This window comes from Molossus molossus, unplaced genomic scaffold (genome assembly GCF_014108415.1).
Source record: "Molossus molossus isolate mMolMol1 unplaced genomic scaffold, mMolMol1.p scaffold_m16_p_13, whole genome shotgun sequence".
Lineage (NCBI taxonomy): Eukaryota > Metazoa > Chordata > Mammalia > Chiroptera > Molossidae > Molossus > Molossus molossus.
Window position 1 is genome coordinate 69,662,985 of NW_023425348.1, and position 13,241 is coordinate 69,676,225.

The following is a 13,241-nucleotide window of genomic DNA, read 5'->3' on the forward strand; positions in this document are numbered from 1 at the left end:
CACCTCCTTGGCCTGCTTCTTGGGCTGCGTCAGGGGCTTCTTGACTTTGTAGCTGGACATGGAGCCTCGGGAAGCTGATGAACTTTTTTTACATTTACATTACAAACATATAAAAACACAGGCAAAAGAAAAGGATACTAGACCATTAAAGGCAAGTCATTTATTAAAATATGAGCACATACTTAATTTTCTATTTTAAATCTGAACAAAAAGAAATTATTTGAAAACAAATTATTTATAAATGAAAACAGAATATAGGTCATCGAGTAGATGCACAGGGAGAAAGTCTCAGGATACTCACATAGTTGAGCCATTACTTTACCATAATTCATGAGAAAAGTCTGTTGCGCTTTTTTTTTTTACAATTACAATTGACATTCACTATTATATTAGTTTAGGGTGTACAGCATAGTTGTTAGACAATAATATAATTTATAGAGTGATCCCCCTGATAATTCTATTACCCACCTGCCATCATATATATTTATTACATTATTGACTATATTCCTATGCTGTACTTCATATCTTCATGACTATTTTGCAACTGTCAATTTGTACTTTAATCCCTTCACCTTTTTCACCCCCCACCCCAAACTCCCTTTCATCTGGCAACTCAGTTTGTTTTCTGTATCTATGAGTCTGTTTCTATTTTGTTTTGTTTTGTTTTTGTTGTTGTTGTTGTTGTCCTTTAGATTCTACATATAAGTGAAATCATATGGTATTTGTCTTTATTTGTGTGACTTATTTCACTTAGCATCATATACTCTAGGTCCATCCATGTTGTTGTGAAGGGTAAGATTTCATTCTTTTTTATGACCAAATAATATTCCATTGTATATATGTACTTTAGCTTTTTCATCTCGTCTAGAACTTTTGTTTGGAGTTTTTTAATTACTGATTTGATTTCATTGGTAGTAATCAGTCTATTCATATTTTCTGTTTCTTCTTAATTTAGTCTTGGAAGATTGTATGTTTCTAGGAATTTATCCATTTCTTCCAGACTGCATAATTTGTTGGCATATGGTACTTTGTAGTATTTCCTTACAATCATTTGTATTTCTGTGGTGTCAGTTTTCACTTCTCCCCTTCATTTCTTATTTTGTTTATTTGGGTCCTCTCTCTTTTTTCTTGATGAGTCTGTTAAAGGTTTGTCGATCTTTCTCTTTTCATAGAACCAGCTCTCCGTTTCATTGATCATTTGTGCTATTCTTTTCTAGACTCTGTTTTATTTCTGCTCTGATCTCTATTATTTCCTTCCTTCTACTCACTTTTGCCTTTACTTATTGTTCTTTTTCTAGGTGTTTAGGTGTAAGGTTAGATTGTTTATTTGAAATTTTTCTTGTTTCTTGAGATAGGCTTGTTTTACTATGAATTTCCCTGTTAGAGCCGCTTTTGCTATGTTCCATAGATTTTGGGTCATGATGTTTTCACTTTTGTTTGTCTCAATGTATCTTTTGATTTGTTTTTCAATCTCCTTGTTAACCCATTCATTGTTTAGTAACATGTTATTTAGCCTCCATATGTTTGTGTGTTTTTTTAGTTTTTTCCTTGTAATCAATTTCTAGTTTCATATGACTGTGGTCAGAGAAGATATTTGATGATTTAAATCTTCTTAAATTTATTGAGACTAGTTTTATGGCCTAACATGTAGTCTATCCTGTAAAATGTTCCATGTATATATGAAAAAAATGTATATTCAACCTCTTTGGGGTGAAATGCTCTGAAAATATCAGATCCATAGGGTCTAGTGTGTCATTCAAAGCTGCTATGTTGTTGTTGATTTTGTGTCTGGAAGATCTATCCACTGATGTCAATGAAGTGTTAAAGTCCCCTACTATGATTTTATTACTTTCTATCTATTTCTTTATGCCCACCAATATTTGCTTTATATATGTCGGCTGCATAAATGCTTACAAGGGTTATATCCTCTTGGTGGATTCTTTGTCATTATGTAATGTCCCTCTTTGTTTTTTATTATAGCCTTTTAAAAAGGCTATTTTGTCTGATATAAGTATTGCTACCCCAGCTTTTTTTCACTTCCATTTTCATGAAATACCTTTTTCCATCCCTTTAGTTTCATCTGCATGTCTTTCAATCTAAAGTAGGTCTCTTGTAGACAGCCTATATATGGGTCTTGTGTTCTTATTCATTCAGCTACCCTATGTCCTTTGATGAGAGTATTTAATTCATTTACATTTAAAGTGACAATTAAAAGGTGTGTAGTTATTGCCATTTTGTTATCCATATTTACATTCCTTTTTTTCCTTCTTCTTCTTAAAGAAGTCCCTTTTATATTTCATATAACACTGGTCTGGTGTCAATAAATTCTTTTAGATTTTTCTTGTCTGGAAAGCTATTTATCTCTCCTTCCTTTTCAACTGATAGCCATGCTGGATGGAGTAGTCTTAGTTGTAAGCCCATACTCTTCATCACTGTGAATATTTCATGCGAATCCCTTCTGGCCCGAAATGATTCTGTTGAGAAATTAGCTCACAGTCTTATAGGAACTCCCTTGTAGGTAACTAACTATCTTTCTTTTCTTTTTTAATTTTTTTATTTACTTTTTTACTCCTCACCTGAGGACACTTTTCTATTTATCTTCAGATAGAGTATGAAGGAGGGAAAGAGAAAAAAACATCAATGTGAGAGAGACACGTCGACTGGTTGCCTCCCACACAACCCCAACCAGGGCCAGGGATGAACCACAACCGAGGTACATGCCCTAGACCAGAATCAAACCCGTGACTCTTTGGTCCACAGGCCGATGCTCTAACCACTGAGCAAAACTAGTCAGGGCTAACTTACTTTCTTTTACAGCTTTATAGATTCTATCTTTGTCTTTTTTTAAAAAAAATATTTTATCTTTATTGATTTTAGAGTGAGAGAGAGAGAAACATTGATGAGAGAGAACATCGATTGGCCGCCTCCTGCATGGCCCCCACTGGGGATCGGGCCCACAACCTGGGCATATGCCCTGACCAGGAATCAAACCAGTGACCTCTTAGTGCATGGGTCGACACTCAACCAGTGAGCCACATCAGCCAGGCTTTATCTTTGTCTTTAACCTTTGCCATTTTAATTGTGATGTGTTTTGGTATGGGCCTCATTGAATCCATCTTGTTTGGGACTCTGCACTTCCTGGACTTGTATGTCTTTTCCCTTCACACAGTTAGGAAAGTTTTCAGTCATATTTCTTCAAATAGGTTCTCAATCCCTTGCTCTCTTTCTTCTCCTTCTGGTACTCCTATGATGTGGATATTTTTACACTTTATGTTCTCCCAAAGATCCCTTAAACTATTGTCATTTTTTAAATCCTTTTTTTCTGTTTCTTTGATTGGGTGTTTTTTTCTACCTTGTCTTTCAAATCACTGATTTGATCCTCTGCTTCATCTAACCCATTGTTTATTCCTTCCAGTGTATTCTTCATTTCAGATACCGTATTCCTCATTTCTGAGTGTTTTCTTACGGTTTCTATGTACTTTTTCATGCTGTTGAGCATCCTTATTACTTTAAACTCTATATCTGATAAATTGCTTGCCTCCATTTCATTTAGCTCTTGTTCTGGAGACTTTTCCTGTTCCGTCATTTGGGGTCTGTTTCTTTGTCTCCCCATTTTGGTTGCCTCTTTGTGTTTGTTTCTATGTATCAGATAGATCTGCTATGACTCCCACTCTTTGTGGGGTGGCTTTATGTTGTAGGTGTCCTGTGCAGTTCAGTGGTAAAGTCTCCTTGATCACCTGAGTTGGGTGCTCCAGGAATGTTCTTTGTGTGAATTATGTTGGCCTTCTTATTATAATTAAGTCTTGATTTCTATGAGCCCACTCGTGCATGAGATCAACCCTCACGGTGGCTCACTGTGAGGCTCAGCCCCAAACAAGGTGTGTGAGCTGCTATGAAGGTGCTGAACAAAGGAAGCAGCATTTGCCTCAGCAGGGTCTGGTGCCTGCCAAGATCTCCCTTTGGATATGCTGCCTGTGGAGCTTATTAGATCCTGCTTTGATGTTGTCTGAAGCTGGCAACTAGGTGTGTTGGTTCTGGGCCTCCTGGGAAGAACTCTGATGCAGGCCAATGTAAGACGATGCCTATAACTGGCCCTTGGCAACCTGTTTGGAGCTACAAGTGATCCACTGCTTGTGGCTGCCTGTGTTGGGCCTAGGTGCACACAGGAAAGGTCAAGCTGCACACTGAGGCCAGTTTTTACTAGCACCAGGCCAGGGGGCAGGTCATCAAAAGTCCCAAGTCACCCGAAGATCCGTCTCCACTTGCCTCTGCCTACTGGCTTCCTGTTAGGCTCAGGCACTGAAAGAGCCTATGGCTGTACTCCTCAACAGTGTGTAAGCTCCACAGGGTGGCGTGAGATGGGGTCCATAGGGTAGGGCTATTACTCTCCCTCAAGTTGATATCACAGGCAGAAAGTATTCCACCCCAGAAAGATGGTGTTTGTGGTGTGCGAGAGTGACTCAGCACAGAGATCCTGGCAACTGTCCCTTCAGCTCTCTCCCCAGAGTCACAAAACCCAGACTCTCCTCAAGTGACTCTAGTCTGCTCCACCCTCCCTCTGCTGGATCTCAGGGTGAGTGGCTGTGAATGAAGTTTTGTGTGTTGGCCCTTTAGGAGGGTGCCTATGTCTCTAGCCATCTCTCTCTGCCAAACAGAAACCTCACTGCTTTTCATAGCCAGATTTTATCAGGTGCCTCTTCCAGGCTCTGGTGCTCTGGGATATGAAGCTGAGCTTGGGGTTTAGATACCATGCATCTCAGGGGGAACCCCCTGCAGCTGAGATATTCCTCTGGAACCTTAGCCGCCACCCGTGGGATGGGGCCAGCCTTTTTCACATCTCTACCAGTCTCGAAGTGGCTTCTTCTGTAAATCCTTGGTTATAAGACTTTTCTTCAGCTACTCTTCAATTAGTTATTCAGGATGATTGTTCTATAATTAAGTTGTAATTCTAGTTTGGGCCTGGGAGGAGGTGAATGTACCTTCCACCTACTCTGCCACCATCTTGGATCTCTATCAAAATATTTCTTAATTCCAGGTATCACTTACATAAATTCTGAATTAGTACTTTCAGGGTCAGATACTTTGCTAAGTTTTGTCTCTGTCAATGTTTGGGGGAAAAAAATCATAATCCTGGATAAATCCAACTATGTGTCACCCATTTGCCTGAACCCCTGCTGTTAAATTAGGCAAAAGAAAAATGTACATCCATGTTGAGTGGTCTTGTGTTAAATTTTTCATCATAAACTTCAAGTGGACCCTTAATGCTGGTAGGCTATTATACTATTCCTAATTCACTACTAACTCAATCCCTCTGCCAGTTTCAGACAACTATTTCCATCTTTTCCTCTCTCCACAAACCCAGGGCAATTCATCCACCATCCCTATTCTCAGATAATGACCTTAGATCCTACTTCACTGAGAAAATAAAAATAATCACAGGAGAACTTACACGGAACCAATTGCCCCACCTACTGTCCTCTGCACCCACTACACCTACCCACCCACAGCATCTACATTCACCACACCTATTCAGTCACCATCATCTACACCCAGTACACCTCTGGAGCCACCAGTATCTGCACCCACATCTGCCTCCCACTCGATACTAGGATGAACTCTCCATTGTTCTGTCTAAAGCCAATCCCTCCACTTGTGCTCTCAAACCCATCTCTTCTTTCCTACTCAAGAACACTCCAGAAATTCTCCTCTCTTCCTCCAACATCATTTTTCACTCTCTACTCAATCATGTGCATCACTACACAAACATGCGGTTACTTCTCCCATCTTAAAACATAAAAAAAACAAAAGAAAATGATCTTTACCCCACTTGTACTTCACAAAATCACCCATTTCTTTGCTCATCTTCATAGCAAAACTCCTGTAAAAAGTTGCCTATATCAACTTTTTAAATATTTATCTCTTGCCAATCACTTAAACACACACTAATCAGGATTTTGATCTCTTTACTCCAAAGGAACTTCTCTATCCAAGGGCACGAGTGACCTTCACATTGCCATGTTCAATGTGCAATTCACAGTCCTCATCTTACTTAATCTGTCAGCAGCATTTGGCACTGTTGTCACTCGTTCCTCCTCGATACACTCTCTTTACTTGGCTTCTCTCCATTCCATTCTTTCCTCAATGGCCCTTCTCAGTTTCCTTTGGGAAAAGGAAGGAAAAAATACTTCATCTTATCCTTGACCGCTTGATGTTGGAATCTGCCAGGCTCAACTCTTGGTCCTTTTATCTTCTCTATTTACACTCATTTTTCTAGGCTCATGTCAATGACGCCCAAATTTATATGTTCAGCCAGTGCACTATTCCTCCCAAAATTCAGATTCTGCATTCTACTTATGTCTTAAAGACACCCCAAGCTCAACATGTCCACACTGAACTCCTTATCATTTCCCAAAACTTACTACATCTACAGCCATCCCTTTTCGGTTGATAGCAAGTTTATCTTTCAACTTGTTCAGGCTAGAATCTTCAGAGTCATCATTGTCTCTTTTCTTTCTCTCACACTCAACATTCATCCATCAGGAAATTCTACTTTCTGAAATATATCCAGAATCAGATTATGTCTCATTACCTCCATTGCTACTACACTGGTCTGAACAAATACCATTTCTCACCTGGGTTGCTTCAACAGCATCTAATAGGTCTCCTGTTTCTACTTTTGTTCTCCTCCACACCAGCCCGAGGGATAGTTTTAGACCCAAATCAGATCATGTCACCCCTCTCCTCGAAATCCTACAACTGGTCTCCCCTTACAAACAATCAAAACCAAAGTCTTTTCATTGGCCTAAAAGTTTCCCCATGATTTGACTCCTGTTATATCTCCGATATCATATCCTATGTTTCCACTGTTGTTTCTTTGCTCCAGATATACTGCTTACTTCATAAATATTTATTAAACAAATCAATCCCAGTCTCTAAGGAGCTCACATTCTACTGAAAGAAGCAGAGGCAGATAAATGATTACAAGCAGAAGGTGGTGATGCTGAAAGTTCTCTTTCCATCTCCCATTCAAAATTCTGGCAGATGAACATTAAAGGTTGAGACATCTGCCAGGAGCAGGAGTGGTATTGGAGGATACAGAGAAGTAAGGCCTTTTCAGGCAGGATAAATACTGCACACACAAAGATCTAGAAGTATCAAAAAATAGCATTTGAGATAAGGGAATCTGGATATGGGAGGTAAAAGTAAATATGGTTTATACTTTAGATAGGAGTCAGATCATGAAAGACTTTCCTTACTGTTTTCAATATTTGCAGTGTCATTTATTAAATAACCATGTCTTTTTGATGCCCCTCCTCAACAGGACCCAAGCAATACTTGGAAAGGACTCCAAATTTCCCAAGTTAAACATATAAAAGAAAAACCTAGAGCCACATTCAATTTGACAAGGTAAAGGAGTGGGTGTGCTACTATATCAAATTTAATTTGTGCAAAATCATCATCTCTGGTAACATTATTTTTCTTAAGCTACTTCGTTTAGACTACTTTAGTAAGGCTTGATCTCCCCGTCTATCTAAACACCGATTCACTTACAGCAAGCTTCAGGCTAGCATTGGTCTTATTAATACCTGACAAATCCACATGGTGTTAGTTGCACACAGTTTTGTATAAAAGGTGACCTCAGACTTAACTCACTCTACAGCTTTCTCCAGACAAGACAGCCGACCACAGGTGAGCCTTGGCATCTATGGTTATCAAGTGGTGACAGTTACTTTCGAAATTAGATTTTTTTCAGGATCTGAAAAACAAATCTAGAGCTTTTAAATTACTGTCGGTGGGAAATTTGCACTTGTCAGCCTGGCTTCTTAAATATGGTTAATACGGTGTAATTCCTGTTAGCAAGCAACTGACTTTATAGACCAATTGCCTGGTCTCTGAAATAGTCTCATTTTAAACATAGGCGGGCAAAAGCAAATGAAAATATTTATGAGTTGCAAAAAATTATGAACTAATTTTGTAGTACAGAATTTTCTTTTTCTTTTTAAACAAAATAGTCTTTTTTTTTTTTATCCTCACCTGAGGACTTTTTTTTCCCTATTTTTGTTCAGATAGAGTAGGAGGGAGAGAGAAAAAGACAAACATCGACGTGAAAGGGACACATCGAGTGGCTGCCTCCCACACAATCCCAACCAGGGCCGGGGATGAATTGCAACCGAGGTACATGCCCTTGACCGGAATCAAATCCACAACTCATTGGTCCGTGGACCGATACTCTAACCACTGGGCCAAATGGTCCAGGGCCAAAAGAGTCTTTAAAATGATAACAAAGGAACAAATATGATGATAGAAATGACCTGCTTCAGAGTAATCACTTTAAGACAATCAGCAGGCATACTCTAATCTTTAAATACTGCTCTATTTATATATCATTATATTAGAGTTTTGCCCTGTAATATGTTTCTACCATGACCAAAAACAAAGGAAGAGGAGGAAGACAAGAAGAACTATTTGTTCAAGAAACTAGGAAGTAAAATAGTTACTGGAGCAAATGTGACTGGGCAGCTGGGTAGACCAATTCATTTTGGTTTGGTCAACTTATGTAATGATTATAATTCTTGGGGTTTCGGTTTCTCATGGGAATTAACTGTTTGCTTCCTAGTCCAGGATGAAGTCAGTCCAGTTTTGCTTTCTTTTCTGTTGCTGGAAAGCATTGTGCTGCAACAGCTGTGAGCTGACCAACATCACCATCACAGTGGAGAAAGAAGAATGTGGCTTCTGCCTCAGCATCAACACCACGTGGTGTGCGGGCTACTGCTACACCCGGGTAGGCACTTTGCTTTGCCAGAAGTGAGGGTGCGGAGGGTCTGCAGAAGACAATTTTTATTAATTCCCATTTTATCAGTATTTTAAGTTTCCTAAGTAATAGGCATGCTCCCCTTAGCCAATGCTGCCTGTGTTATGATAAAGGTTAATTACCATATCAGTTAAACAGTTGGGTTTGAATTTGATTAGGGTAAATTTAGGGAAGCCTCAAATTTGATCTGATCAATTTGGTAATATGCCAACTCTGCATTTAAAAAAAAAGAAATTCTATGCTAGATTTTTATATATGTATAGCTCACATATATTTAGTAATAGAAGATGTAAAATATATCCCAAAAGCTAATTTCTATATAGATATATTTTATGTATATTATGCATTTCTATTTCTATGTAAATGAAGCCGTATCTTTGCAATAGAGATAGTACCAAAGTGTGTTTCTAAGCCACATAAAAACACAAAGAGCCATGTTATGAATTGTCGTATTGGCCCTCCTGAATACAAACGCCAACAAGCAGCCTGAGAACACAATCAATCCTTGCAGACTATTAGAACCAAATGTATCTGCAAACCCACTGACTTCTTTATACTCGAGAAAACCAAGGCACAGAGGCATAAAACCACTAGCTCGTAGTCACACAGTTTCCTTGCATCAATCCAAGTAAGGAGGCAGCTTCCACTTTTTCTTTATTTTTGTCCCCTGCAGCGCCTGGTTTGCTATGGAGAATTTCATTCTATAAACGGAAATTGAAAATCGCAACTTTTTAATGAAATATAATTTATTGAGTGGCAAATAAGTGTGATCAACCTTCATTTATTGCACTGTTTATTGTACCTTCTTAGGACATAGCCTTGATAGCGTGATATTAAAATAAATTAAACAGCAGTGCTAATTTCTTCCCTCAGTGCAAATAAGTTTTGTATTAGAAAGTGTTAGGACACATCTGTTCTGCCAAGATTAAAAGTTCTTATGTGCAAACCATGTATCCTTTGAAACTGAGAGCACTGCGAAATATAAAGCAGTTAAGAGAAGACCGTGTCTACATGACAGCAGAATATTTAAAGTCTTATGTGAGCCTTCATAGTCATGTTAAGCCAAGCATTAACATCCCATATTATGACTCTTAGACCTTCTATTAACCCACAGGAACAATGTACTTGAAAAGATTTTCTGAGAAATTAAACTTCAGTGTTTTATGGTTTAAGTTGTCATTAACATAGCTTTCGACTAAGTACAAAAAGTCAACTTAAAATGTCTATCATGTTTCCCTTGCTCATCATTTTTTCTACATTGAAATTCAAAGTTTCTCTATGGTTTAAGAAATAATTACTATTTTGATATAGGCATAAGAAGTAGAAAAAGGAATGAATTACATTTCCTGTAAGAGTTCCAGAACCAGGAACATGGTATAGCAGATAGGTAGGTCATCTATGAGATCACGTTCCTTCAGGAATTCGTAAGTGAGCTTTAATGGGTGAAATGTTAGAGCAAGCAGCATTAAACGCCTGACTCATTTTGATTAAGCTAAGTAGAAACTCGCAGAATACTGCTAACTCTGCCCTTCCTAAACTCCTCAGGATCTGGTGTACAAGGACCCAGCCAGGCGCAATGTCCAGAAAACATGTACCTTCAAGGAGCTGGTGTACGAGACAGTGAGAGTGCCTGGCTGTGCTCGCCACACAGACTCCGTGTATACGTACCCAGTAGCCACTGAATGTCACTGTGGCAAGTGTAACAGAGACAGTACCGACTGCACCGTGCAAGGCCTGGGGCCCAGCTACTGTTCCTTCAGTGAAATAAAAGAATAAAGAGCAGTGGACATTTTAGGCTGCCTACCCTTGTCCTGAAGGACCACGATGTCCAAAAAGTCCGTGTGTATACAACATGCTCCGTCTGCAAGGCACTGTGGGCTCGGGGAGCATCAGACCCCACTGACCCTGGCTCCCCGGAGCTTGACAGTGCAAGAATTGAGAGAGGTGGAGCCGGGAGCCTGGCACCGCTCGACCCTGTATCCTAGGTCTGGTTCCATAACTTTTATTTAGTCTTAGTTAACTTATAGACACCTGGATGCTTTCTGGTTAATCATCTTAGGAATCCTCTCGGCAATCCCTTCCTCTTAGAGACAGGGATATGTACAGCAGAGGGAGGAAATGAGATGGGAGATGGTGAAAGTACCAAATGCAGCGTTCTTCCGACAGACTCTCGGGCCCTCAAAAGCAGGGCCAGCCCTGTCTAGTGTGACTCAGTGGTTAGAGCACTGGCCCATACACCAAAGGGTCATGGGTTTAATTCCTGGTCAAGGGCATGCACCTGGGTTGCAGGTTCAATCCCCGGCCCTGGATGGGGTGCATGAGAGAGGCAACCAATAAATGTGTCTTTCTCACATTGATGTTTCTCTTTCTCTAAAAAGTTGATGAAAAAAAATATCCTTGGGTGAGAATTAACAACAACAACAAAAAAGCAGGGCCAGCATCTTCTTCATGACTGTAGTCTCAGTGTCTGGCACCATGCCTAGAATTTAGTAAGACACTCAACAATGGCTTCCTTAAGAAAAGTCAGATCAGAAAGGTAGGGGTAGGAAAACACTGAGAAAGGATGGCTAATGAGGCTGCCCAGCAACGCCAGTCAGTCCGCGGGAGGGAGGGCACCGGCTCCACCTCACCTCTCCTGCTGCGGCGCATGGAACACTGGGACAGGGCGCACCTCTATGGATCGCTCTGTACGGTTGGGGATAAAGATTTCTAAGCTATGACTCCTAATCCCTTTAGATAAGGGAGAAAGCAAGAAATGCTGACATGGCCCTGTGGAAAATAGCCCTGATCTATCCCATCACTTAAACAAAGCAAACAAATGCTGTCAGACTCCTGCAAAACTCTGGATGGAAATTAAAACAAATTTGTTACCCTGCCCTCCAGACTGGCGAACACTCCTTGGAATAGAAGGGGATTTGAAAGCAGGTTCAAAAGCAATTTCAGCAACTTTTTAAGTGCCTTTATCTTATCTGCAAATACATTTGTGTGAGTAAATAGCTCTTTTCGAAAGAATTAGCCATGAGGAAAAAGAAAACCTGTTGTTTCCTCGAATCTTCTCTGTATCAGTCTTCTGTCCATCAATGTCCTCCCAAATCCATCATTTCTTTCAAGAAGGGACATGTTGAAACTATTTCATGAGTGGATTTCTTTTAAAGATGTTACCTCTCTTAGTAATGTACTTGTTTCACACTTATAATGTTTAATATATTTCAATCTTATTTTTTGATTAAAGATGCTAGCCACTAGAGTCATGGATTTGAATTTTTTCATAAACAGCTAACATACGTGCATGTTTATAATATTAACAGAAAAAAATCTTAAAGTATAATTCCTACTGCTTCTGTGAATATTACCTGTCCTCATCTTTGAAAATATTAAAAATGATTTGGTTACATTTCTAAAAGTACTTATGTCAATTTTCTGTCATTTTTTGAAGTCATTTTTCTGATGTAGGAGGGAAACAAACCTACGAGAGAATCACAGAATGAGTGGAGACCCTGGAGATCCTCTAGTTCATTTCTTAAATTTTTGAGATGAAAAAATTAAAGGCCAAGGATGTTAAGATCACAGACAAAATCACAAAGACTGCTCATGGCAGCGCGGGGATTAGAACCCTGGCTTCCTAGCTCTTACCTAGCTCTCCTGTGACTTTTCTACCATACTAAGAAGTCACTGTGGCAAGGACTGACCGAAATTATAGGAATTAATAATCAGTTTTGTCCATTCAAATCTGATATTGATGTGGCTTATAGCTACATTCTCTACAATATTTTGACATATTGAAATTAGGGCTATAATAACAAAGTTTAATAATATGTTTTAAATTATAACATAGCCTTTTCCTTCTCCCTCTATTTTTGGAAATCAAAACAATTGCTTCCCATTAGAGGTAGTACAAGACAATAGCTCCAGAGTTAAGCTGTTTTAATCATCTTGATCAAGTAACTTAAATTCTCTGGACCTTAGCTTCCTCCACTACAAAATGAGGATAATAATATTATCTATCTCAGAGGGTTGTATTGATGATTAAATGGAATCACAGGTGTGAAGGGTTTAGAACAGTATCTGGCACATAGCAGTTTCTCAATAAATATTAGCTGTTATGCCTTGAGACACACAATGTGGTAAGAGGCTAAGTCAGACTTAAGTTAAAGACAACCCAGCCCAGGTTCTTCCTAGAAATCTTAGATACGCTATTTAACCCCTCTGGGCCTCCCTTTTTAAATGAAATAACAATGATAACTATCCCAAAGGGTTGCTGTGCAAATCAAAAGAAAAAAGAAGGCTGGTAAAGTGCTTGGAAGTCTGACAAAACAGCTATAATCCTGATGAATTGAGACCCCTTTACCACTTAGCGAGAAGGTCAAGGCAAGAGGATAGAGACGGGACACTGGAAAACCAGAGGTTAATTTCCACTGGAATGAATATT

The 13,241-nt window shown here is 39.3% G+C and overlaps 1 protein-coding gene across 1 annotated transcript; it reads left to right on the forward strand.

The window, feature by feature from the left end:
* Nucleotides 1-8,598: 8,598 nt before the first annotated feature.
* FSHB (follicle stimulating hormone subunit beta) lies at nt 8,599-10,668 on the forward strand. The gene is made up of 2 exons (XM_036259905.1): nt 8,599-8,782; nt 10,358-10,668. Exons 1-2 carry the CDS (start codon nt 8,624-8,626, stop codon nt 10,586-10,588), a joined length of 390 nt encoding a protein of 129 aa, XP_036115798.1. The 5' UTR covers nt 8,599-8,623; the 3' UTR covers nt 10,589-10,668.
* Nucleotides 10,669-13,241: the final 2,573 nt, after the last annotated feature.

What these genes read in the sequence shown, in the direction of transcription:
- FSHB (XM_036259905.1), top strand. Translation starts at nt 8,624, where the DNA reads ATGAAGTCAGTCCAGTTTTGCTTTCTTTTCTGTTGCTGGAAAGCATTG. An exon ending in CGGGCTACTGCTACACCCGG is followed by an intron (nt 8,783 to 10,357) that starts GTAGGCACTTTG and finishes TAAACTCCTCAG; the next exon opens with GATCTGGTGTACAAGGACCC.